Here is a 26,277-nt window from a genome sequence, read left to right on the forward strand (position 1 = left end):
TCTCTAGAACTGCCAGTTTTTTTTTTTCCAGCGTCGCGCACCTGCCGTTCCCCCCTCTGCGGGTCGCAGCCAACTTCCGGCAGGACGCCAGGGCCGGCTGGGCAAGGGGCGCACCTGGCCCATCAACCTTTAGCCGGAGTGGGCTGGGGCGAGCCCGGCGCCCAGATTAGTGGGCTGAGCGTGCTATGTTTTTTTTAAAAGTCAGCCTCCCCGGAGATATGGATTTGGCTGGGCGTGCTCTTTGAAATACTATATTGGGAACCTCACACTTTAAAAAAAAAATTTTTTTTTAATTGCAAACCTTCCCATTTCGCTCGGCAGCTGGAGAGCAGGCCCGAGGCGGCGTCTCCTCCCTCCCGCCCGCCACCCCCGTTTTCCTCCTTCCCGCCCCCTCCCCCAGCCCGAAGCAGGACTCGCGGGAGCCGCCCCCTCCCGGGCGCCCACTTGGTTCCTCCCAGCTGCCGTGCGAATGGGCCGCCCTCCGGATTCCGCGGAGGGGGCGGCGGGAAGAGGCCGAGCCCGGCCCGGCGGCCGCCGCCCCCGCCCCCGCCCTGCGGCGGCCCACGCCGGGATCTGCGTCACTCGGCCGCGCGTGGGCGGGAGTCGGAGCGGCGAATGTAGCAAGAGCGGAATCTCCCAATGTGACAGCGCGCGGGGGGTGGAGGTGGCGGAGGCGGGCGGGGGAGGGGGAGGGTGCAGCGCGGGGAGGGGAAGGGGGAGGACGTGGTGGGGGAGGCGCCGCCGCCGCCGCCGCCCGCGCTCCCGAGCCGGGAGGAGCCGCCGCCACCACCGCGGCCGAGCGAGTGCCGTCGGGGCTGGCGGGCGGGAAGGAGCGGCGGGCCCGAGCTGGCGGTGGGGGGGGAGCAGGGAGAGCGCGCCCACCACCTTCCCTTCCCCCCTCGATGGGAGCGGGGGCGTCCCGGCCGCCGCAGCCGACTGAGGAGAGAGAACCGGGGGCCGTCACTTCGGAGTTAGGGCTGAGGCGTCCTTGGGGGAGAGCGCGCCAAGACCGCTGCAGCCGCTGGCCGAGTACGTACCAACTCGCTGTCCGCCTACTGCGTGAAGCGTTCGCGCTCGTGCGGCCGCGGGCGAACTTGGGGCGATGGAGTCTTCGGGCCGCGCCAGCACTTGGGGGGCGGGCATCCAGGGCAGCGGGCCCTGAGCGGCTGCCGCCGGAAGGAGTCCGCAGCATCGGGCTCCTGTGGGTGATTCCCGGAGAAATTCGGTGCGCAGGGGCAGCGAGAAGAAGGCTAGTAAGGCAGTGGCCCGACTAGTACGTTCTCCTGCTTGAAAGCCGGGGGTGCATCGTCCATTCTCCTGACTCGGCTGGGCCGTCGCGCGTGGCGCGGAGCAGTGGTGGGGTTGCGTAGTGTGTTGTGCGTGGTGGTGCGCGCGCCCACCCCAGAGTTTTGCAGCCAGGGGCAGAATCTTTTTGTTGGTTTGTTTACTTTATAAAAGTGTTGCTCTACAGTCTTAATTTTCGTCCTGGGGATCTTCTTCGGAATGTAGTTTTTTTTTTTTTAAAGCGGAAGGAGAGTTTTGCTTGGAAGTGGCTTACAGAAACTTGGCACCGAGGTGCAATGGAAGCGAGAGACTCATTGTGCTCGCTAAGGCCGAGTGTGGAATTTGCAAACACATGTGGGACATACAAGCCTTGGATGCAGAGGTGTGTGACTTTATTCCTGGAGAAAGTGCAGTCAAATGCTTACGGGCTGCAGCCTCAGGGTTCACAAGGTTTAAGATAGGAAACGAGACTTCTAGTGAGCCTAAATGTTAAGATCTTGAGGGAAAAGATAATTGAATTGGAATATGAATAGGTTCCGCAGATCAAGTTTTGCAGCATGTGACCAGTCGGAATCTTTGACTTGCATATACTTATTCCTCATTCCGGGAGGATCCGGAAGGCATGGCAAAATTGGGGGTAGCTGTCAATTTAAAATTTCATCTTGATTCGGAATAACCTGTCACTACCAGTTGGTTTGTCAGTAACATGTCTGCAAGCTTAAAGGAGTGCAAAGATCAGAAGCTGAGAGGGAAATTCTCAGACGGAGTTTAAAAATATTTTGGCAGTTTTAATAGATAATATTAGATTGCATAGGAACAGAGGAACTGAATTTTAAAAAGATTAGTCACGTAGGAAATGCTAGGCTGTTTTGTTAGACAAGTGTGTGCACACACTGAAATGCCTTCTTAGATTTTCACTTCTGTGAAAAATTACCCCTGTAAAACATACCAAATTTTGACATGTCATAATATCTGTGGGTTTTAAGAAGAAATATTGGAAGAGAGAATGCATAGGATTTACTTTCTCTATTTTGGGTGGAGACCGGTATTTTCTCGAAGACCTAAAAAGTTGTTTGTAGTCTAATCTGTGTGCCACTAAAAGTGGTTCTTAGATTCAGGGGTATCTTTTCCCCTTCCATTTCGGGTATTTGAAACATTTAATGTTGCCTTTCATTAAGTTTTTTAAATTATGCTGTCCTTATAGGTATTATCTTGCATGTAAGTGTTCTCTTGAGAGTTTATACATATCTGACAAGGTCAGCCTTCTTTATTCCTATTTGAGTATTGTTGGAAAATCAAGTTTTGAGAGAAAATGTCAAGGAACCATTGGAAGCTTTCTTGTTTTAATTTTATTATTTTTAGCATCTTGCACAAAAGTTAATATGCCAAACCTGATATAAGAAAAATTTCGTTTTCTGTGGCTCTGGTGATTTCCTGTTGTATGAGAATAAATCAGTAATAATAAAAACATTGAGGCATTGTAGATTTTTATTTTATTTCATTCTGCCTGCTAATTGTGAATGTAATGAAGATGACAGAAATCCTTAGAAATAGGTGATACAAGGAAATTTAGTGAGCTTATATATCTAATAAATGATTTAATGTCTAGTGACTACATCTTATTCAAGAATTATTAATAAAATTGAATAGTCTCAGCTAAACTAATTATTTTTTTGTTGTTGACTAGTAAATAACATCCATTGCCCTGTAGAAAAGTTAATAGATTTTCATTCTTCTTATTGTTATTTAGAGAATCAGTTAAAGCATTAGATACTTTCTTTTGATCACACTTTAAGAACATACTGATTTATTATTAAGGATTTTAGCTGTTTGTGCCATGGATGCCTTGAAAGAAGTAACTATAATGTATGACAAAGTGGGGGAGACCTTTGAAAAATTTATTGCATAAACTTTAAATATTTAGAGTAAAAGATGGTTTCATGGAACAGAGTATGTCACGTTTTTGTGTCTGTTGACCTAGACTCTGTCCTAAGACTTGGGCTTCATCTAATCCATTTAATAAGTCTAGTTGTTTTTGTTGGTGCTATTTATGTGCATTATTGGAAATAAAAATATGTACAATTTACATTTAAATGTAAAGCTGTATTTTGGATACCGCAGGAGCATGCTATATTTTGTGTTACTTTCATGGAAATAACCATTGTATAATATGTTTTAAACAGGTTAAGATCCTGCTTATGTATAATTATCTTATTATGCATATTTCATGTGGTGTTTATTAAAAATAAGTAATAAATAATGCCAACTTAAGCAGAATATAAGGTTTCTAGACTCTTTGCTTTGGATTTAGTTTTATTTTAACTGCTTTTTTCATTCTTTTTAGTAGAATGAAGAATAGTGCAGTTGTTATATTAAATGCAGATTTCCTTTTTGATCTGACATGTTCAATAACTAGTACAATAGTAAAATATACTCCCTTAAACTTAACAATGGAACAAGTGGGAAATTAGAGAAGTTGATGTTGGGAAAAATAGTAATCCTCATCAGAATTCTCACAGCTAAAACATACCATTAAGATTTCAAATAGTTTGTCATTTCTCAATACATTGTATTTAGGGGGTTGCACCTTAATTTGCACAGTATGTTAATTTAATGATTTTTAAAGAAAAATTTCTGGAAAAAATGTAAAATTTATATGTACTTCATGCATACTACATGTTCAGATGGCACTTAATGTTTGTTGAATAACTTGATTGTTAGGCAATTGATGAATTTCCAGCCATATTATATGAAATACTACTGTTTTTATGTTGGTATCACAATTAAGTTAATGCACAGTGATCGTGTAATTGCAAAATAAGGAGTTTCCTTGTGGCTTAGTGGGTCAGGGATCTGGTATTCTCACTGCAGAGGCTCAGGTTGCTAGTTTGACCCCTGGTCTGGAAACTTCCACATGCCCCAGGTGTGGCCGAAAAATAAATAATCTGATTTCTTTTTTTTCTAATTCTGATAGATAAATTTAAATTTATACATTGAATACTTTAATTAAAGTTTTGTGAGGTTTATAAGAATTTTTTTCCAGCTTCATTCAGAATTCAGAAAAAAATTAGTAGGAGAGAACATTTTAAGTTAACTAAATTACCATTATTTCATTAGAAGCTATATGTTTAATTCAGGGCTATTACAATAATAAGATCCAAAATATCTTGACTTAAGGTATATCCCTGAATGATTATTAATAAATATGCTTAGTTAAATCATTTGGTACTAAAATACATGCACAGGAGTTAGTACCTGGGCCATCTTAAATAACCCATGCTTTCTACATTTAATCATTCTAGCTTGAATTCTGGGACTAGGACAAAAATGAGAACAATTCACTTGCTAGGCTTAAGGCTCATCCTTCCCTAAGCCAAATTCTGACTTTTTATAAATGTTTTTAGTTTCAACCTGTGTGTACCCTTGCACCCTTCTGCCCCAGGCGCCTATACCTTTAGGCTGCACTCTCCCAAACCTGGCAATAGTTCAGAGGCTTTAAATGTAGGCACTGTCCTCAGATTTCCTATTTCCTTCCTTGCCATTTTCCATCTCTACCTTTCATTTCCTTAGTGTGTACAGGATCTCATCTAGGTGTTAGACAAAAGCAATCTGATGGAACTAATTTACCTTAAATCTGTAAATGACTCATAAGCTAACTGTTCCCAAGATTGAGCTCTGTAAGATGTTTCAGTTAACTTAGGTAATTGTTAAAATTCAAATTCCAGACTCTTTTGGGAGGCAGGAATTTAGAGTCCTCTGCATAAATAATTCAGATTTTACTGGGATTTTTGCCCTTTGGTTTCTCCCCACTCCTGGAAGAGTCTATTCTGCGAATGCCACAAACCTCATAAAAGTGTGTGTGTGTGTAAATATATATGTATTATATATACAATATCATGTATATTTTCTACATGAAGAGGAGGATTCAGGAATAGTGTTTATGAATCCCTTTGAATGTAATGATCATTTGTAAGATTGATATTTGTTGTTTGGGGATAACATACTTCATTTTAATTTGTAAGAACCAGGAGGAAAAAGACCTAGGATCTCTCATGTCTGAAATTGACTTCTTGAAATGCTGCTGTTAGGGCCAGGCTAACATGATGTATATTATAACACTAACTACATGTATTCCTGTAAAAGGAAAGCATTTTCTCTCTTGGAACAACAGCCATCTTATGGGAATCCACCATATAGGTTTATAAGAGATAGTACTGAGGTTGAGAGAATGAAAAGGAATGTAGGTAAAGTAGCAGGACATGCTATTAGAGTGGACACCAATTAATACAGAGGGCAGCCCTTTTGGAATATAAAAGGGAGATGCTGATCAGATTCTGACTCAGACATTGGGTTTCATGCAACAGAAGTCTCTGGAGAGATGTTATTCTACAGTGAACATTTTGTTTGGATTATCGGTGGGGAGGGAGGTGAATAGATGAATGAGACCTAGTTCCTGCTGTCAGGGAGCTTATAGCCTAAAGGAACTTGTTCTGCAGAGCATGTAAGGCTGCTTCCCTGTCCATGACTCCTTATGTGTAATACTTAACATAGCATTTACATAGAGTTGGTGTGTGCTTACTTATCCATCTCTTTATTCTTAACTGATTTTCCATGAAGAACCATTTGAGGGAAGTCCAGTGTATCCTTTTAGGATGGGCATAGGGGCAGATTAGGGACCAGAGAGGAGGCTGGACAGGATGCCTATATGAGTAGTTTGGATTTTTCTTTTCCATGAAGTGGGGAAATCTGCATAGATGAGTAAAGACCCACAACCTGTAATTTAGGAAGATAAAGTTTTATTGCAGTGTGGGATGTATTGAAAGTGAGGAAGCTATTTTCAAAATCCGGTCAAGAAGCAAGGAAAATTAGAACTAGGCGCTTTTAAGACAGAGAAAGCTTAAGGACATGTAGATTTGAGGAAGAAAGAGGAAAACAAAAATAGATGAGTGGATAAAGATGTGGTTTTTATATATAATGGAATATTATTCAGCCATTAAGAAGAATGAAATATTCCATTTGCAACAACATGGACAGAATTGAAGGATATCATGCTAGGTAAAATAAGTCCCACAAATACTGTGTAATATCGCTTACATGTGGAATCTAAAAAATAAAACAGTGAATATAAGAAAAAAGAAACAAGACTCACAGATACAGAGAACAAACTAATGATTACCAGTAAGGGAAGAGAAGTGGGGAGGAGCAAGATGGGGTAGGGGATTAAGAAGTACACACTGGTGTATATAAAATAAATAAACTACAAGGATATATTGTAGAGCACAGAGAATATAGCCAATATCTTATAATAACTATAAATGGAGTGTGGCCTTTAAAAATTGGGAATCATTATGTTGTACCCCTGAATCTTAAATAATATTGTACATCAACTATACCTCAATTTTTTTTTTTGTCTTTTTTGCCATTTTTGGGCCGCTCCTGCGGCATATGGAGGTTCCCAGGCTAGGGGTCAAATTGGAGCCATAGCTGCCGGCCTGTGCCATAGCCACAGCAACGCGGGATCCGAGCCGCATCTGCAACCTACACCACAGCTCACGGCAACGCTGGATCTTTAACCCACTGAGCAAGGCCAGGGATCGAACCCGCAACCTCATGATTCCTAGTCAGATTCGTTAACCACTGTGCCATGACGGGAACTCCAACTATACCTCAATTAAAAAACCTTTTTAAGAAGATGGACTCTGCACTTTCATTAATCCAGGAAACTGGAATTAAATAAAAGAATTAGGAAGAGTAGATTTGGGAATCTGCAAGAAGGGAGGAAAATGAGATAATTGAATTTGGACTTAGCAAATTTGAGATGTCTGACAATCTCCACATGATTGTTAAAATGCTGTATTGTCAGAAAAACAGTTGGGGCTAATGGTTCTCAAACTTTTCAGCTATGAAGATCACTTTTTAAGTTAAAAAAACAAGTATTCATTAATAATTTTGCTTTTAGTATTTGATAGAGAATACGTACAATGATACCTATGAATTTCATTACACTTTTAAATGACTTATTTTATTAAATTGTAGTGTTTATTTATTTGCAAAATAGATATGTATGTGTGAGGAGCATGTTTTTTACTCTAGCTGGTGCCTGGTATGCATACTGCACTTTGCAGTAACTCCATGAACCACTGGTCCAAGCTACAGACAGTGATTTGGAGGTCAGTGTACTATAGGTAACATTGAAGCCTAGAGTGGATGAAATCATCATGGGAGAATATGAAAAGACAGCAGAAAAGGGATCTAATGTAACATGTTGAAGAATTCTTGCACTTAGAATATAGTAAGGGAAGGTAACATAATATAGCAAAAGTCAAGTGAAGAGCATTTCAAGGACCAATATATCAAGCTTCAGAGGTTAAGGAGAAAGGCCTCAGTAGTTAGTCAAGAGTGTTGATGAGGAGTCAAGACAGCGGGCAGTCTGAAGCTCCTTGGAATAGACTGATGAGAGTTTGAAGGAATAGTTTTTTTCCTTTGTGGGTATTAAAGACCTCTGTCCTGCCCTAAATCCTCCCATCCCAGCTTGAAGAAAGCCAGAGAAGTTTTGTTTCCCATATTCATATTAAATGCTTTGTAGTGGTTTTGAGGACAGAGCGGGAGGTGATCAGCAAAGTTTTTTGAGCCAAACCAGCTTCTTGTTTCCTTAGCATAATCTGAATCTGGCAGGTAACTGATCCTGTCCCATAAGGAGCTAAAGTGCAGGTTTTTTTTTTTTTTTTTTCTTGAAAGATTCTGGAACAAATCATTACCATTTAAAATAGATCAGTGAATAACAAGCAACAACAAATGGCCGTAGAGGAATCCATTGTTTAGTTCCTCTTCCTCTGGAACTGACCCAGCTGAGGAACATTTAAGCTGGTGAACGTGGAGGCTTACAGTACTTAGGTAGTAGCCCACCCTTGATTTAGCTCCCCCCCCCCCTTTTTTTTATGGCCACACCCAGAGTATATGGAGGTTCCCAGGCTAGGAGTCAATTTGGAGCTGCAGCTGCCGGCCTACATCACAGCAGTGCCAGATCCGAGCCATGTCTGCGACGTACACTAAAGGTCACAGCAAAGCCAGATCCTTAACCCACTGAGTGGGGTCAGGGATCAAACCTGCCTCTTCATGGATACTAGTTGGGTTCCTTACCGCTGAGCCACAACCAGAACTCCATGGTTTAGCGTTTGAATGCAGTAAAAATAAGTAACTATTTTCTCCTAACTGTGGAATTCATAAAATGGTCAGACTCAGCATGGTTGTTCTAGCATCTTTTGAAAAGGCCAGGTAACTAGAGTTTTCAACTAAGTAGATTTTCTGTACTATTTTGCTGTTTTATATAGTGTTGTATTAGGATCCTTTTATATTTCAGATTGAAGAGATGCAGATCAGAGCTTTCTTTTGATTTATTTGACCATGTTGAAGTATGAATAGAGTTTGTAAAAGAGAAAATCTTCATCTTATAAAAAATTTCTTCTAAATCAAATTAATGTATGAAATTGTGGGTGTTTAAATTATCACAATAGGCTTTTGTAAGAAACTGAAACATTCTCTTAAAGCAAAAAGGTTAGGGAGAAAACTCCTTTCCTAGCAGTAGTGTGGGCCTTTAGAAAGCCTCCTGGGACTCTAAATAGTTCACTTATTTATCTTTCATCTGGCATCTTGTACTCTGGAAATGTACACTTGGTCCTGTCAGTTCTTATAGGGATATTATAATCGTAACTACTTTCTGAGGAACTAGGGGGTTTCCTTTCTTGGTAAATGAGAAAGGATAAAAGCTGAAAATATTTTCTAAAATCATTCCCTATCTCAGAAGAATAAAACCCAAGTTTGGGTCTTAAGTTTCTCTTTTATATTTGTCAAGCATATAGTCTTTGTTTTCTTATTGCTCATAGAAAGATTCAAGAACTCTATTGTAGATTTTTTCATGTCATTTTTACTTTATCCCATAATTTGGAGGAATATATGTCATGAGATTGTTGATAACACCATAAATCTTGCATGGTTACAGTCCTCATAAAAAAGATTGTATTTAAAAGCCTATATTTGTATTTGAAAGCTGTATAGCATTAGGTGTATGAGGGGAAAGTCGGTTTCCTTTTCTCTACCTTGGACACTTTTCAGAAGCCCTTCCAGTTGGTCTACTGTTGTTCAATACAGACTTCAACTTGTGTCTAACCCCCAAGAGCTTGTTTTTGTGGGTTAGTGTCCAGCTGGATGATAGATTCTCTTGCCGAAGAGTCTCCTTGCAGTGGGAGGACAAAGCAGATCCTCCAGTGGGTGATTCAGAAGATGCAGGACTGTTTTTATCCAGAGAACTGAAGAAGCATGAATATGAAAGTGGTCTCAAAACCTGTAGGAGTTTGTGGTGCCCAGAGAGTATACTAAATAGGAATCTTGTAGTGAAGTTTGCCAAATTTGCCAAATCATCAGAGTCTCCTGAGAGGCAACCCAGGGACCTGGGAAATTACATTTTTCAGAAGCACCCCAAGTGATTTCCTGGCTGTCAGCAGAAATATAGTGGGCCCAAATTCAGTCTTTTTTAATGTCTTTTGGGAAGTCATTCGATCACCTGGCAATGTCCTTATAAAATGAAGAGCCATAAAATTTGAGTAGGTTAGTAGTCGACCAAAGCATGTTGTGGATGATGCAGAGGTTCTAGGAGATGGGGCTTCCCAAGAGTCAGTCCTTGGCGCGGGGACTGTGGTAAGGAAGTGCATTCTCCTTGGATGGGAATGACTGGGCTTAGAATTTTATGTAGCGTTCTAGTTGATGGCATAAAGCAAAAGTCCCAGATTTGGTGATCTGGCCTTCAGGGATGTTCCCCAATATTCCTCAGCTTGCCTTATTTCCCAGTTAACAACTGTTCCTTACTGTTTTGAGTTGAGAGTGGAGCTTTCACTTTCCTCTGATGTATGTATTCTTTGGGCTTTCTGTAATTTTTGCTGTAGAGGGTTATAGGGTCCTTTAAATCCTATTGGTGCACTTATTACAAGTTTGTTTGTTTCTCTTAGTTGGAAGTACTTGGCCAACTCCTCTTTGTACGTGGGAGGTCTCCAGGCAACTGTGAATAACTTCTAAAGGCTGCTAAGGGGTCAAGAAGTGCTTTGCTGGGTCTTGTTCTGTCTCTTCGAAGGCAGTCTTCTCTACCTTACTAGGACTCTTAAAATATTACCTCCTTGATTCTGTCTTCAGCTCTTTGCTGGTTTTTTTTTTTGGAGGGATCTCCCAGGCTTCCTGGTTTCATCGTAAAACACACATAGACTCTAGTCTTATTTTGCACTCAGGGCAGTTCTACTTAAGCATTCTGTCTTGTGCCATGTTCAAGTGCCAGTGTCTGAAAGGGAATCCCATCATCCCTGATTTTCTGTATCCCCAATGCCTGTTGCAGACTCACATATATGATCTCATAGTTGTCTATTACTCCTCTCTTCCTTGGAACCAAAGAAAGGGTTAAGAAATGGTAACTGTTTTCATCTCTTATACCTCAGTGATCACCAAGTCCTGTCATTTACTTGTGTGAGTTTTTCCTGCCCCTTTTTTTCTCAGTTCCTAACTATACCACCTTCTATGTTCTCACCTCCAGTTCATACTGAAATCTCTCTTCCTTTGCTTGCCAGACTAATCTTGCAACTTTTTCTTTATAAATGGGAACTAACTATACATCTCAGAGGGCTGCTGTGAGGATTAGACATAATGTAATATAAAGTGTTTATCATATGATCTGACACAAAATAAGTATTCCATGAATGGTAGCATCATATACTGGTTACCCCCTTCTGAATTTGATTATTTTTTACTTTGCCTCTGTGTTCACACCATGAAAGCAGCAAAGTGAACAGTCAGAAATAGGGGATATAGAGCCCTCTGAGCTTTTGTTTGAGTCCCTAGACTTCTAATTAGCCAGTTATGAGATAATTGGGCAAACTACTTACCTTCATTGAGCCTTTATATGTCTTCTTTAAAGCAGCAACAATAGCTGAATACTGACCATGAGGGTTGGTAGGAGAGTAAAATAAAATAACTTATGCATAGAGAAAATGCTTCTTTAATAGTCATTTCGCACTGTGACACAGTGGGTTAAGCATCTGACTGCAGAGGCTAAGGTTGCTGCAGTTCCTGGCCCAGCACAGTGGGTTAAAGGATCTGATGTTGTTGCAGCTTTGACATAGGTTGCAGCTGTGACTGAGGTTCAGTCCCTGGCCCAGGAACTTCCATATGTTTTGGGATGTGGCTATAAAACAAAACAAAAGTCAGCTGCTATGCAAGTGCTCCTTGTTTTGATTCTTCCCAGACTACAAACTTAAATCCTGTAGTGTCTAACAAATAAGTTTAAGAAGTTTGGAGCAAGTGTGATGAGTATTTCCTCTCTTCCTTTTGCAGGTTAAGTCCATTCACAGTAATGGCCACGGCCTTACCCCGGACCCTGGGGGAGTTGCAGCTGTATAGAATATTACAAAAAGCCAATCTGCTTTCTTATTTTGATGCCTTCATCCAACAAGGTGGCGATGATGTCCAGCAACTCTGTGAGGCTGGAGAAGAGGAATTCTTGGAAATTATGGCACTGGTGGGCATGGCTAGCAAGCCCCTTCATGTTAGAAGGCTACAGAAAGCTTTGAGAGACTGGGTTACAAACCCTGGCCTTTTTAATCAGCCACTGACATCCCTTCCTGTCAGTAGCATACCCATCTATAAATTACCAGAGGGATCACCAACGTGGCTGGGAATATCCTGTAGCAGTTATGAAAGGAATAGCAATGCCCGGGAACCTCATTTAAAAATTCCCAAGTGTGCTGCCACCACTTGTGTGCAGAGCTTGGGACAGGGGAAATCAGACGTGGTGGGGAGCTTAGCTCTGCAGAGTATCAGTGAGTCCAGACTCTGGCAAGGCCACCATGCCACTGAGAGTGAGCACAGCCTCTCCCCAGCTGACCTTGGCTCTCCTGCTTCCCCAAAAGAAAGTAGTGAGGCACTGGATGCTGCTGCCGCACTCTCTGTAGCTGAGTGTGTGGAGCGAATGGCCCCCACGCTGCCGAAAAGTGACTTGAATGAAGTGAAAGAGCTGCTAAAAACCAACAAGAAGTTGGCCAAAATGATCGGTCACATCTTTGAGATGAGTGATGATGATCCACACAAAGAGGAGGAAATTCGAAAATATAGTGCAATATATGGCAGATTTGACTCCAAGAGAAAGGATGGGAAACATCTCACACTTCATGAGGTAAAAAGCCACGTTTTTCTTCGTTTGTATGCGATGTGTTATATATCTGAGAGATAAGTTTGGTAATAGTTTTCAACAAAGGATATACATTCCCTGAAAGTGGTATTAAAAATATTTAAGTGTTAAGAAAATATAACTCTTGTGAAATCAGGCCATATTTATTGTGTTAGGGTATTTTTGTGTTGGATTCAAACATGTTGAGCTTGAGGAACTACAGTGTAGTGAATTTAAGCAATGAAAGCATGAAGTCTGCATTTATAAGGCTCTTTTAATTAAGAAATAAAATGGGGTTTTAAATATAACCATTGACTTAAAAATCACTTTTGTCAACCTTTTTTAGAAAAGAAAATTTGTAAAAAAAAAAAAAAGTAAAGTGATTTTCAGCTAGCATGGAAAACAAAATTATATTTGATGAATGTTAGAATTATTATTATTATAGCTTTGAATATTGTTTTAGTTTGACATTTGGCATTAAAAAGTCTCATTTGATCTTTGTAGCACTCTATCCAGAAATATTTTGCTTAAGTAGAAGAATGTATATACATATGTATCTTTTGTATTTAGTCCCCTCTTATTATCTATCTGGCTGACACATCACCTTTAAGATTTAGGTCAAGCATAAGCTTAAGTCTTTTCTGATATGTTTTTCCCCAAGTTGGATAATCTTTCCTTTCCATTTTTATCCCTACATACATTATTGTCACAGTAACTTCAGCACTTTATTGTTCTAATTTATATACTGGTCTGTCCCTCACAGCATACTTTGTGATCCTTCAAGGCAGAGATAATATCTCATTTATTGTTATATCCTCAGAGTCTAAGTAGCCAGTAAATGCTCAAATAATAAATTAATTCCAAAAGTTAAAAAAGCTAAAATGTATAGCCATTTATCCTTTAGAAGAAGGAAATTGTCTTTGAAAAAAATGTTCAGTCAAATGCAGTATTTCATGTTAGTAGCATTAGATCTTTTCCCCAGACATGTACTTTAACGCAAAACATGATATATACTTATTTGAAAAGTATTCAGTCATTTCGGAAGGATGTAAAGTAATTGAAGCTGTAATTGCCCAGATACTTTTCGTTACATATATAAATATGGGATCATATTTTACATACTCTTCTCCACATTCTTTTCTTAAACTTAAAAATATGCTCAATGTATAATATACTATTAGATATATTTTCAAGTGAGTACATATAGAGCTACCTTATTTATTTATGGGTTATATTCCACAGTATGAATATGCTATTATTTATCTAAACCATTCACTTTTTAAAGATTTTTATTATAGTTGATTTACAATGTTCTGTCAATTTCTGCTGTACAGCATAGTGACCTAGTCACACACACACACACACACACATTCTTTTTCTCACATTATCCTCCATCATGTTCCATCGCAAGTGACTAAATATAGTTCCCTATGCTATGCAGCAGGATCTCATTGCATTAACCATTCACTTTTGATGTCACTTGTTTCCATTCTTTAAATTTTACATGTGATGGGATATGGACATTATTATGTATGTACCTTTACAGACTTGTGCATGTTTTTCTGTAGAATTCATTTCAACATTAAAATTACAGGATCAAAGATTATATAGATATAATATTTGAGGAAATGCTGCTAAATTACCTTCTAAAAAAGCTGCAGCAGTTAACATTTTTCACTATCATTATATGCAAGTGTCTTATTTTTACACGCTCTCACTAATGATTGTTGCATTTATCATTTTTAATCTTTTTCAGTTTAAGGGATGAAAAACTTTCATTGCTCAAATTAACTTTGAACAGTGAGGATAAGTACCTTTTCATATGTTTAACAGACATCCAATTTTATATTCATATCCTTTGTTTTAAATGTTGGGGTTTGTCTTACATTTAAAATATTGGTAAAAACTTTTTATATTTTAAAGATATTAACCTTTTAAGTTGGAAACATTTTCCCAGGTTATCATTTGTCTGTTGACCTTTCAGACTCGTTGCCATGTGGAAGTTTAATTATATGTAGTAATATTCATTGAGCTTATCCTATTTGATTTCATTGGTCTAATTTTTTATTCCTTCACCAGTATAGATTTACTTTAATTACTGTAGCTAAGTAATACATTTCAGTATCTGGACAGGCAAGTGCCCCTTCCATACTCTTTTGCAGCTTTTGTTTTTCTTAGGAAATCTTATGCATTTCTCCTTCCAAATGAAATTTTTAATGCATTTGTCAAAATTTCCCACAAATTTCTGCTGGTGTTTTAATTAGAAATTCCTTAAAGTTTAATTAATAAATTAATTTGGAAAAGTCGACATATTTACAATAATGAAAACTCCCATATAGTGTATGTGTTTACTTAGATTTTTTAAAAAATATTCCTCAGTAGTTTTTTAGTTCTGTATTCATAGGTTTTGAACATTTCTTGTTAGGTCAAATACTATATATATCAAATGTCTATATCATAAATTTATTTTACTTATATAGACAAATGTGTAAGATATAAAGGAGATATAATTATAATTGAAGTTTTTTCCATGTTTTTGAAATTACTAATCACTGGCTCATTTTTGTATATTAATCTTATTTTCAGCAATTTCACCATCTGATATTTTGAAATAACTTATTTTGGAAATGAATAGATACCGGCGCTTAATATCAGAGAATTAGTTAGAAAAATTAGTCACAGGGCTTCTGTGGTTTGATCTGTTTTGAGCATATCCTTTTGTAATTGTTATGTATTATCGTTGCCATACAATAAAGGACTCACAAGAAATTGTGAGTAGATCTAGAGGTATCTACTAAAAGTAGAGGTATCTACCAAAAGGCTGTCATGGTTGTCATTTAATAGGAAACAAAGGGCAAAACATCTTGGCAGTTTTAGTTTCATGATTTAATCCAGTTTTCGTATAATTTTTAAAACATAGCTGATGAAACACAAAGTTGAGTCAAAAGACCTGTATTTTTATTAAAGCAAAAATATGTTAAAGAGATGACTATTTTTATTAAAGCAAAAATACGTTGAAGAGATGACTTTAATAAACCCAAGCTCAAAAAAAAAAAATTCCTAACCTACTTTAAAAAAATCCAAAGCGAATTATTTCACACTTGAGTTTTGCTAAGGGGCTTTTTGCTTCTTTGGATAAAAAGGTGCAGTTGGTATTTAACTAGTGAGACCATTGTGGGTTTCCTAAAATAAGGGAACACTCAAAATGAATGCTAGTAGGCTGAGATATGGGGGTGGGGGCTTTGGAAAATGTGGTTTGTGTTTTTGAAACTTAGACCACTTATTATTTGTAACTCAAGTATGTTAATCTGGTCCAATAATACAGTTTAGGATAGAAGTTTATGAATCAGGATGCCTTCTAAAAACTAGTAACCATCCAAGAATTTGGTGGAAATTATGAAATCTTGAGGGAATTAAAATGTACGTTTTAGGTTTTCTGTTAATTTCACATTTTTTCATTTGACTATTTAAAATGAGAGAAAGAGGAGTTCCCTTGTGGCTCAGCAGGGTAAGGATCTGGCATTGTCAATGCAGTGGCTTGGGTCCTTGCTAAGGTGCAGGTTCAGCCCCTGGCTTGGGAACTTCCACATGCTGCAGGTGCAGACAGAAAATAAATAAATAAATAAATAAATAAATAGAAAGATTTTTGAGTTTTTCAAAATTCCTAAGATTAAATAATGTATAAAGTTACTAGTTTGTCCTCAGTTTCCAAATAAATATAAATTTATGACTTATTCTTAATTAACTTTTGGTAGTATTTCTGAGAGTTTTCTTCATACAACTCTGTGGACAGTATTTTTTTAAATTGATCATTCAACACATGTAAGTAGGTCACTGTGGATGAAAATCAAGAAGTTATACTTAGGAGTTCCTGTCATGACTCTGTGGTTAACGAACCTGACTAGTATGCATGAGGACGTGTGTTCGATCCCTGGCCTTGCTCTGTGGGTTAAGGAGCTGGCATTGCTGTGAGCTGTGGTGGAGGTCACAGACATGGCTCGGATCCGCGTCACTGTTGCTGTGGCTGTGGTGTAGACCAGCAGCTACAGCTGCAGCTCCAATTCAACCCCTAGCCTGGGAAGCTCCAGATGCCATGGGTGCGGCCTAAAAAGACCAAAAAAAAAAAAAAAAAGAAGTTATACTTAAAAAAATTTTCAACTTGCAAGTATATAAAATTATCATTCTTGTATGCATTTTTATACTTGTTTCCAAATGTACTGTACACTTAACAGTAAAGAATTATAGAACAAATCATTATAAACACTTTTTTTAAGCTAAAGAATCAGTGATGGTCTTAGGACATGGCTAGGTATGGCCTAGTTCATAGAAGTCAGACCATGAAGACAATGTGAGGGGCTAAGACCTAGAACCACACTAACTATTGGTGTGGGGCAGGTGCTAAGGGACAAACCTAGAAGCAGTACTAGAAAGAAGTCCAGGCAGGCAGAGTTCCATTGGTCTAAAGATGTAATGGCACAGTGTGTGATAAACTAGGTAAGTGGAGTGCATCAGATTTATTAAAGCAATGAAAGAAAGAGGAGAGATAAACTGAAAGTTGAGAATAACAAGGCCATGGAGAATGTAGGAGCTTGTAATATTCAGAAATATAAGCACATAGACAACTTGGCATTACAGTATATTTGTCAGCAGATAGCAACTTACATCCAGAGAGGTCTGGAACTCAAAGATAGGAAGAGGAAGAAGGGGCATGTGGAGTCAGTGGGTAAGTTGTAGACCTAGTGGAAATTCTGTAGGAACTAGAGTGCTAAGCAGGTTACCAGGGAAAGGACCTACACCCATAAGATACATGAAGATGCCAACTTAGGTCAGTTTCCACTATAATGTTGAGAAGGCAAGGCTGAGGGTTTCAGAGAAGTCCAACAGTCTTAACTTTGAGAAAAGGAGGATGCTGAATCTGGGAACCTCATAGACCTGAACACATCATTAGTGAGTTATGATGCTTTATTCTGAACTCTTGGCTTGAATGGATGAATTTCAACAGCTAACACTTGAAATGTTGGACATTTTCTTTTCGAACATTTGAAAAAATGGATTATAGGACTAGTAGGGTAGTCTTCTTGAGTCACTTTTAGTAAGTCACATTTTTCTGGATTGTGTCCGTTTAGTGTAAATTTTTAAACTTACTGGCATAAAGTTGCATATAGTTTTTAAGGCCTAGTATTATTTGTACATTTGTATCTTCTTTTTTTTTTTTTTGCCTGATCAATCTTGCCAGAGGTTTATCAATTATGTTAATCTTTTCAGGGTTTTGCAGACTGGGCAAAATCTAGCCTACTTCCTGATTTTGCAGATATACTTTTATTGGAATACAGCCATACCTTTTTGTTTATGTATTACCTATGGTACTTTTGAGCTACATTGTAGGGTTGGGTAGTTGTAACACAGACTATTTGCCTATAAAGCTTAAAATATATACTATCTGGGAGTTCGTGTCATGGCTCAGTGGTTAGCAAATCCAACTAGGAACCATGAGGTTGCAGGTTTGATCCCTGGCCTTGCTCAGTGGGTTAAGGATCTGGCGTTGCTGTGAGCTGTGATGTGGGTCGCAGACGCGGCTCGGATCCCGAGTTGCTGTGTCCCTGGTGTAGGCTGGTGGCTGCAGCTCCGATTGGACCCCTAGCCTGGGAACCTCCATATGTGGCAGGAGCAGCCCTAGAAAAGGCAAAAAGACAAAAAAAAAGGCAGATAGTGTGTGTGTGTGTATATATATATATATATATATATATATATATAGTCTTTTTGCCTTTTCTAGGGCCACTCCCGCGGAGCTGTAGCCACTGGCCACAGCCACAGCCACAGCAGTGTGGGATCCAAGCCACATCTGTGACCCACACGACAGCTCACGGCAACGCCAGATCCTTAACCCACTGAACAAGGCCAGGGATCGAACACACAACCTCACTGTTCCTAGTCAGATTCGCTAACCACTGAGCCACGACAGGAACTCCTATCTGACTTTTTATAGAAAAGCTTTCCAACTTCTGATCTTGAGGAACCGCTTTTGGCTTAATTGGTATTTTTGTGCTATGTTTATGTTTACGCCTACTTTCTTTTATTTTATTGTTCTGACTTACATTTCATTTGAGTTCATTAATGTTCAGCTGTTCTTTTTCTCCAATGTAAGCACTTAAGGCTGTAAATTCTCACTATATATCGAATTAGCATTATTCCTAAAGTTTTGGTGGGTGGTTATTTTATTGTGTTTCAATACTGATTATTTCTCTATTTATGATTTCTTTTTTGACCCTTGAGTTATTAAGAAGTTTTTGTCATTTCCTAAGATGAAGATTTCCCCCTTAATTGTTTTTCCTAATGATTTCTAACTGAATTATATGTGGTCAGAGAACATGGTTTGCATGATGCCAGCCCTTTAAAATTTGTTGAGATTTTAGTTATGGCCCAGTATGTATGGTCAATGTTTTTAACGTGCTTCTGCAATTATTGGTAGATTGTTCTGTTTGCATCTGTTTTGACAAGCTTATTAACTTTGTTTTTCAAACCTTCTATGGACTTAATTTCTTTTGTTTTGGTATGCTTGCTCTGTTAGTAATTAAGAGCTGTGTGTTAAAATCACCTGCTATGACTGTGAAGTTGTCTATTTCTCTTTGTATTATGTAGTAACCTTCTTCAATCATTTCATTCTAAAAACCTTTTTTGTTTGATATGAATATAAATACATGTTCTTTCTGTTATTTATTGCTTATTCTTTTTTTCCATCCTTTTGTAGTCTTTCTGAATCCGTGTTTTAGATACATCTCTTGTAAATATCAAGTTAGATTTAAAAAAAAAAAATCCAGTCTTACGTTCTTTGTCTTTTAGAAGTAACCTTTGGTTCATTTAATTTATTGTAATGACTGATGTTTTGAATTTATCTCATTTTATTTTCTATTTCTTCCCTTCCCCTTCTTTGTACCTCAGATTTACCATTTAGAATTAGTTTCCTTTTGCCTAAAGTCCATTATGTAAAATTTTCTAATTGAAAGCCTACTGATAGCAAATTCTGTCCTTACCCATTGGAAAACATTTTTATTTTGCCCTCATTCTTAATTGCTGTTTATTCTGGGTATTAAATTCTGTATTGTCAGTTATTTTCCCTTAGTAATTGAAGATAGCCTTTGCTTGGCTTTGGCTTTCACTGTTGTCTTTAGAAGGCAGTAGTTATCTGATTTTGTCTGCTTTTGAAATCTTATGTTTTTCTGTGCCCCATCATCTTCTCTCCTTTTGACTTCTCAGTTTTTCTTGGTCACTTTTACTATATTTCTCTTTAGTCATGTTTTCAACTCCTTTTTATTTAAATTACATCTTTGAGGATCTTATTCTGTTGTCTCTTGTTTCTACTGGTTTTTATTTTGATTCCTCGTTTCTTTGGACAGTTTATGATTTCTGTCTATGTACTTTTATTTCTTGGAACTGTGTTTTGAGGCCTAGGAAGCAAATGGATTCTACTAGAGGTTGTTTTTGCTTCTACCAGGCACCTGTACACTGCAAACTACAACTCAGAGACCCTAAGAAAATAAGTTCTCTGTCTGTCTAGTGTGAATTAGGGCTGAACATTCATGTGAGAGCTGATTTGAGGTTGTGAAATCTCAAGAGTGTTTTCTGTTCTCTACTATTCAGTAGTAACAAGGTTCAAGACAGGTAAATTTCCTTATATTCCCCTGGGGGTACAGGTGTATTTCTAATTCTGCCTTCCATTGGGCATGTAGTACTTTTGTATTTCACCTTTGTGGAGGAGGGGTCTTAGACTCCTCACCCTCACCTTTAATGGATCCTGGGCGCTTCCAGTTATTCTCTTCCCACACTCACCAGTCCTATGAGAGTGTGAAAATTGAAGCTCAAGTTCATCTGGTTTAGTGTCTGTCTTCAACTTATTCCTTTGAAGTACTGTCTTCATTTACTTTGGCCTGAATAGTTCGTACTGTCTTGCTGGCTTACTGATGCATATAAGATATTTTTCCCTCTTTTTGAGCCAACATTTTTTTCTGTGAGAAATGTGAAAGGGGCCAGTCATGGTACCTAGCCCTCCCTATGGTAGAAATGAAACTCTTCATTGCCTTTTGAGCCTCCCTATTACACAGCATTCATGTGGTATTTTTATGCTAACACTTATTTGAAATAATTGAAAGTCACAATCATTTGATTATAATTTTAACTACCAGTAAAAAAAAGTTTTGATATCTAGTCATAAGTAATAGAAAGCTAACTTTTAAAAATATTTTTACATGAAGGTATGAATGGAATTTTGGTATTCTTAGCCATGAAAAGAGGAAGTGGAGGAAGTAAACCAATGAGGGAGAATATCTTATTTTTCTACTTTTAACAAAATTAGAAACTTAGAACTTTAAAAAACCTAGCTTGGAGCTATAGTGAATGACTACTGTTTTGGAATATTTGTGTCATTTTTTTTTCAAAAATATCATAATGGTTATTGATTTTATTATTAGCAACTGGCAGTATGAAATCTAGAAGATATTTAAAGTGAATACATTTTTGAGGGGAAAGCTTGATGAATCAGTTTCATGTTATAACTTAGGGTGAGCTATTGTTATTTCTCCAGCCTCAGTTTTTCTCCTAGAAGGCTCTCTAAGGGCCTGGAGAATTGTCTCCTTTTTTGGTCTGTTGGAGTCTGAATTCAGTAACAAAGATTGTGTTATGTTTGTTTTTCTTGGTTTCTGGTAGGATGATGAAAGGAATACTAAAACATTGTTTTCAGTCTGTATTGAAAAGTTATTTTCTGTGGTTGTACATGAGCTGGTACATCTGAAATATTGTGAATTAAAATATATTACTGACAATCAGAATTTCTCCATCCTAATTTAGATTTATGAAAAGATAAAAAAGAAAACAGCTACATAAAAAGCAACTTGAGAAGGATATTTCAAGATCATTGTAGCTACTGCTAAGCTGAAATTGAAGTTAATTTATTTATGAAATTATTCTTTGAAGTACAGTTTACTTTTAGCTCCTATAACATTGTGCCTTTCACAAGCACTTAGGAAAGAAACTGATCTATTGATGATTCTTTAGGAGGAGGGGAGAAGGTCAAAAATAAATTCTTCCTATTATGCTTTCATATTCAGCTGTGGGTTTAAAATGGTGAAGTATGGGCTTATTGTAACCTTCTTGCCAATAGCCACTTTACAGGCATACCTAGGAGATAATAAGGTTTGGTTCCAAACCACTGCAGTAAAGTGAGACACAATTTTTTTTTAGTTTCCCAGTGCATATAAAAATTATTTTAATGTACTAAATGTGCAGTAGCATTATGTCTGGAAAAAAATGTACACACCTTAGTTAAAAAATACTGCTAAAATATGCTATCATCTGACCACAGAGTTCCCACAAACCTTCAATTTGTAAAAAAATCAATAAAAATCTGCAAAGTGCTATAAAGCAAAGCACAATAAAATGAGATATGTCTGTATTTGTCTGAGAATAAGCCAATGTAACTTATATTTAGAAATCTGGAAAGGAGTATATTAGATGTATATATTACATTATGTGTTATATACCATAAAACATTCTAGATGGGATAAATATACTTATGTGGAAAAATAAAATTATACTATATTATAGGAGAATATATTTATATATGTATTAGGGCGAAAAGGGAGTTTGTGCATAGTACCCAAGACAAGATGATAAGGCTAATGACAAAACTATGACAGAATAAAAAACCAAAACCACTGCTTATGATGAATTGAAGAGTTAAGGGATTCATAACTCACATAATAAATTCCTGAAGTCCCTAAGCAAGAAAACAGTGCAATAGAAGAAACAGGCAGCTTCCATAAGCAAGCAGATTTTAAAGTCAAAAACATAAGAAAAAGTTTGTTTTATAGCTAAAGAAATGCAAATTATAACCAAATGTTACTGAAAATACATCAGGTCGGTAAAACTTTTACAGTGTTGGTCAAGATTCTGGGAAATGAACTCTTCATATAATCATTGGTACCATTACGATTTGGAACAACTGTTTTTGGAGAGAAATGTGGCGAAATACATAAATCTCTTAAAATTTAGTATATTTTGTGACTAAGTCTTTTTGAACTGATTTATTCTAAGGAAATAACTGAATATGTGTGCAAAGATGCACATTTAAAAAACCTCTTTGCAGCTTTCTTTGTAGTACATGAAAAAATGGGGTAATATCCAGAGTGAGGTTTATTTAAATAAAATATTGCTGTTTTTTGCAATGTTAATATTGTATGTCTAGGTAGTAAAAATTACATTATAAAGAATATTTAAGCTAATCCCTAAGCCAATCAATATTTATTAAGTATAGAAGCCATGGCAGATACTAATATAAAAAAAGCCAAGTCTCTGCCTTAAAATATGAAAAATGCAGCATACATAAGTAAAGGAGGTTATACGTCTATATTCACACGTATATATGTACACAGAAATACTGGAATAACATACATTAAAATATTAATAGTCATTCTGGATGGAAGGACTGCATGCTGCATTCATTTTCTTTTGCTTCTCTGTATTTTCAAAAATTTTAAATAAGAAAAATTACTGTGAATAAAGTGGGATGCCTGGTTAAGGAGAGAGAATAAATGCCTGATTACTTCTTATTAGAGAACTTAGAGGTAGTGATATTTTCCCATTTTGCCTCTGAGAAAACTGAGGCTCTGAGAAGTTTTTACATGTCCAAAGTCACATAGCTGGTAAGTGATGGAACAAGACCAGCAAATCCCATTCTCTCATTTTTTTTTAACCTCTTTTTTTTCTTTCTTTCTCCCCGCCACCCCACCTTTATGGGCGGGGGTGGGGGGGCGGGGGGAGGGGAGGCTGCCTCTGTGGCATGTGGAAGTTCCTGGGCCAAAGATCAAACCCATACCACAGGTAGTGACCCAAGCCTCTGCAGTGACAACACGAGGAGCCTTATCCCTCTATACCACAATGGAACTCTCCCTTCTCTTTTTGCCACCAATCATGCCGGGGATGAGTATGTTTCTTGCTTTTTTAAAAAAGTCTGATATACTTCTTGGAAGTTCCTTACATCTATTTAAATTGACAAAATTATATAGAAAATATTATCTAGCCTATTAACAAATTATAGATTTTGAGGAGTTCCTGTTGTGGTGCAGTGGAAGTGAATCTGACTAGTATCCATGAAGATGAGGGTTGGATCCCTGGCCTCACTTAGTGGGTCGGGGATCTGGTATTGCCATGAGCTGTGGTGTAGGTTGCAGATGCAGGTCGGATCTGGCATTGCTGTGGCTGTGATTAGACCCCTAGCCTGGGAACCTCTATATGCCATGGGAGAGGCCCTAAAGAGCAAAAAAAAAAATTAAAGATTTTGAGTTTAGGATAACATTTGATACTTAAAATTTTAGCACGTAGTTTGGTCAACTAGCAAGCAACTCTATATTGGCAATATTTAACACTCAGGTGGAAGAGTAGAATTAGGTGGATCTTAAGAGATTTTGTCCAAGACCTTGATTTTCCATTATAGCTCTAATTTCTTAATTTTTTTCTATTGTTTTTCTTTTTCTCTTTTTCTTTCTTTCTTTCTTTTTTTTTTTTTGCCACACTTGTGGCATGTGCAAGTTCCCAGGCCGGGAATCAAACTCACACCACAGCAGCCACCCAAGCCACTGCATTGACAATGCCAAATCCTTAAGCCACTGCACCACAGAAGAACTCCAGCCCTAATTTCTGATAACTCTATCTTTTACTAAGTGATTTTATAAATATTTAACCAAAATCATATAATTTTTATTCTTTCCTAAGAATTTTCGTGTCAGTTCACATTAAAAAATAAATCTGTCAGACTATATTTACTCATTTTCAGTTAGGGAAATATTTTTATCATATCATATAATCAGATCCCTTGGTTTTTCATAAGGAAAGTGAGAGGTAAAACATTTTAAAACTTTTATTTTGCTTGTTTTCCATAAACTCTCCTATTTAAAAATAAGCAAAGCATATAAGGAAATAAAAGCAAAATGACTATTTTGATTAGTTTGAGTTCTAAGAGATGGTAGATGACTTTTCTTTTGAAATTAGGCAGTAAGACTAATCAGGAGTAAAGGCTATTCTGATTTTCATAAGTTATGATTTTATTATATAATGATGTGACCTTTCTATATTAATAAGTGAAACATTTTCTGTATCAGTGAAAAGTTTATAATTTTTAAAACCTTATTTTGGACATACAGCTCACTGTTAATGAAGCGGCAGCTCAGCTCTGTGTGAAGGATAATGCCCTGCTGACAAGAAGGGATGAACTTTTTGCCCTAGCTAGGCAGATTTCTCGAGAAGTCACCTATAAGTATACTTACAGAACCACCAAGTAAGTGTTTTAACTGATTGGCAGTATTTTTGCATTGTCTGATAATACCAGAGCTTGAAAGCCCATCCTCCATCGATGGAATATAAGCATATCTGAAAAAGTAGCAGTGTGTTATAGTACTGTAAAATTAAACAGTGAAGTGACTTTTCAAAACATTATTGCTAAAGGGGTTTTTGTTTTTTGTTTAATCTTCTTTTATTGTCTTTCGAAAGATAGTTCCCTAGCACAACAGCATTGTTCTGGTAGTGGTTCTAGACATTCTTCTCTCACGTAAATGCTTTGGTTTTGAATGTGGTGATGGGATTTAGTCAGCATTTTTAAACTTTTTTTTATATCCTGCAAAATACATGAAGTTATTGAACTCTCTGTAGAAGCAGTTTCATTTTGTAAGGTGTTGGCAATCTAATAAGATTGGGTTCATAGATAAAAAGACTCCATTGCCCAGTATTTAAGGAAAATTGGAAAATACTAGGTTACTATCAAGTAGAATGTGGACTGTGTTTGAAACAAAAAACTGTCATGTTTAAAGCTGTGATGGTTTTAAAATTTAGTGTAAACATAATCGTATTATTCATCTCAATGTTCCTTGAACCCTAAGCATTGCCTATAGAGGACCATCTTGATTTTGTTCACTTGGTTCCACATGGTCCCTCATGTCCAGTGCACCACCAGTTGTGCATGCCACTGCTTACCTGAGTAGATGCATTAAAGTGATTGAGTGTGTATTGATAAAGCCACATTCTGAGCACCCTTCCCAGCTCTAATAAATCACATTCTCTGGGGATGGAGCCTTAGAATCCAGACTTTTGCAAGTGTCTCAGATTATTCTTGTCCATATTCAGGTTTGAAAATGACCACTATAGGCATTTGCCGTCATTACCATTCTCTTCCCTAATGCATAGCAGCTTTGTTTTTTTAACCTATCTCAAGAGCCAAAGTATTTACAGACTGGAAATAAATAAAATTATGTAGACTAAATGAGGGTAAGAATATACAGCAGTATTACAGGATTGTTTACAAGATTTTTTTTCCATTTGAATTGAATAAGCAAGAGGTAATTTTGTGATTTTCTTTTTCACTGTCTTTTTTTTTTTTTTGTCTTTTTAGGGTGCACCCACAGCATATGGAGGTTCCCAGGCTAGGGGTCACATCAGAGCTGTAGCTGCGGCCTATGCCACAGTCACAACAACATGGGATCCAAGCTGCATCTGCCACCTGCATCACAGCTCATGGCAACACTGGATCCTTAACCCACTGAGCAAGGCCAAGGATTGAACCTGCATCCTCATGGATACTAGTTGGGTTCATTGATGCTCAGCCACAATGGGAACTACTGATTTTGTGACTTTGTTTTCTTCATGGTATTATACAAAATTTTCTTTCTGACTGCTTTATTTAAATAATTTTCTTTACTTAAAGTAGACATGTACATGATTTAAGAAGTCATATATTACACAAGGCTTAT

General features: G+C 37.6%; 1 protein-coding gene across 4 annotated transcripts in view; it reads left to right on the plus strand.

Moving 5' to 3' along the window:
• Positions 1-889: 889 nt before the first annotated feature.
• The window catches only part of NAB1 (NGFI-A binding protein 1), a 43,951-nt gene continuing 18,563 nt past the window's right edge, over positions 890-26,277 (plus strand). For 2 of the 4 annotated variants that reach the window (XM_047773078.1, XM_047773079.1), the window contains exons 1-4: positions 890-1,029; positions 1,527-1,666; positions 11,656-12,493; positions 24,679-24,812. In XM_047773078.1, the coding sequence (XP_047629034.1) occupies positions 1,581-1,666; positions 11,656-12,493; positions 24,679-24,812 (1,058 nt within the window). In that variant the 5' untranslated portion in view covers positions 890-1,029; positions 1,527-1,580. The remainder of the gene's footprint in view (positions 1,030-1,526; positions 1,667-11,655; positions 12,494-24,678; positions 24,813-26,277) is intronic. The other 2 variants (XM_047773081.1, XM_047773080.1) reach the window with 2 other exon arrangements.

The sequence above is a fragment of the Phacochoerus africanus genome, chromosome 3 (genome assembly GCF_016906955.1).
Source record: "Phacochoerus africanus isolate WHEZ1 chromosome 3, ROS_Pafr_v1, whole genome shotgun sequence".
Taxonomy (NCBI): domain Eukaryota; kingdom Metazoa; phylum Chordata; class Mammalia; order Artiodactyla; family Suidae; genus Phacochoerus; species Phacochoerus africanus.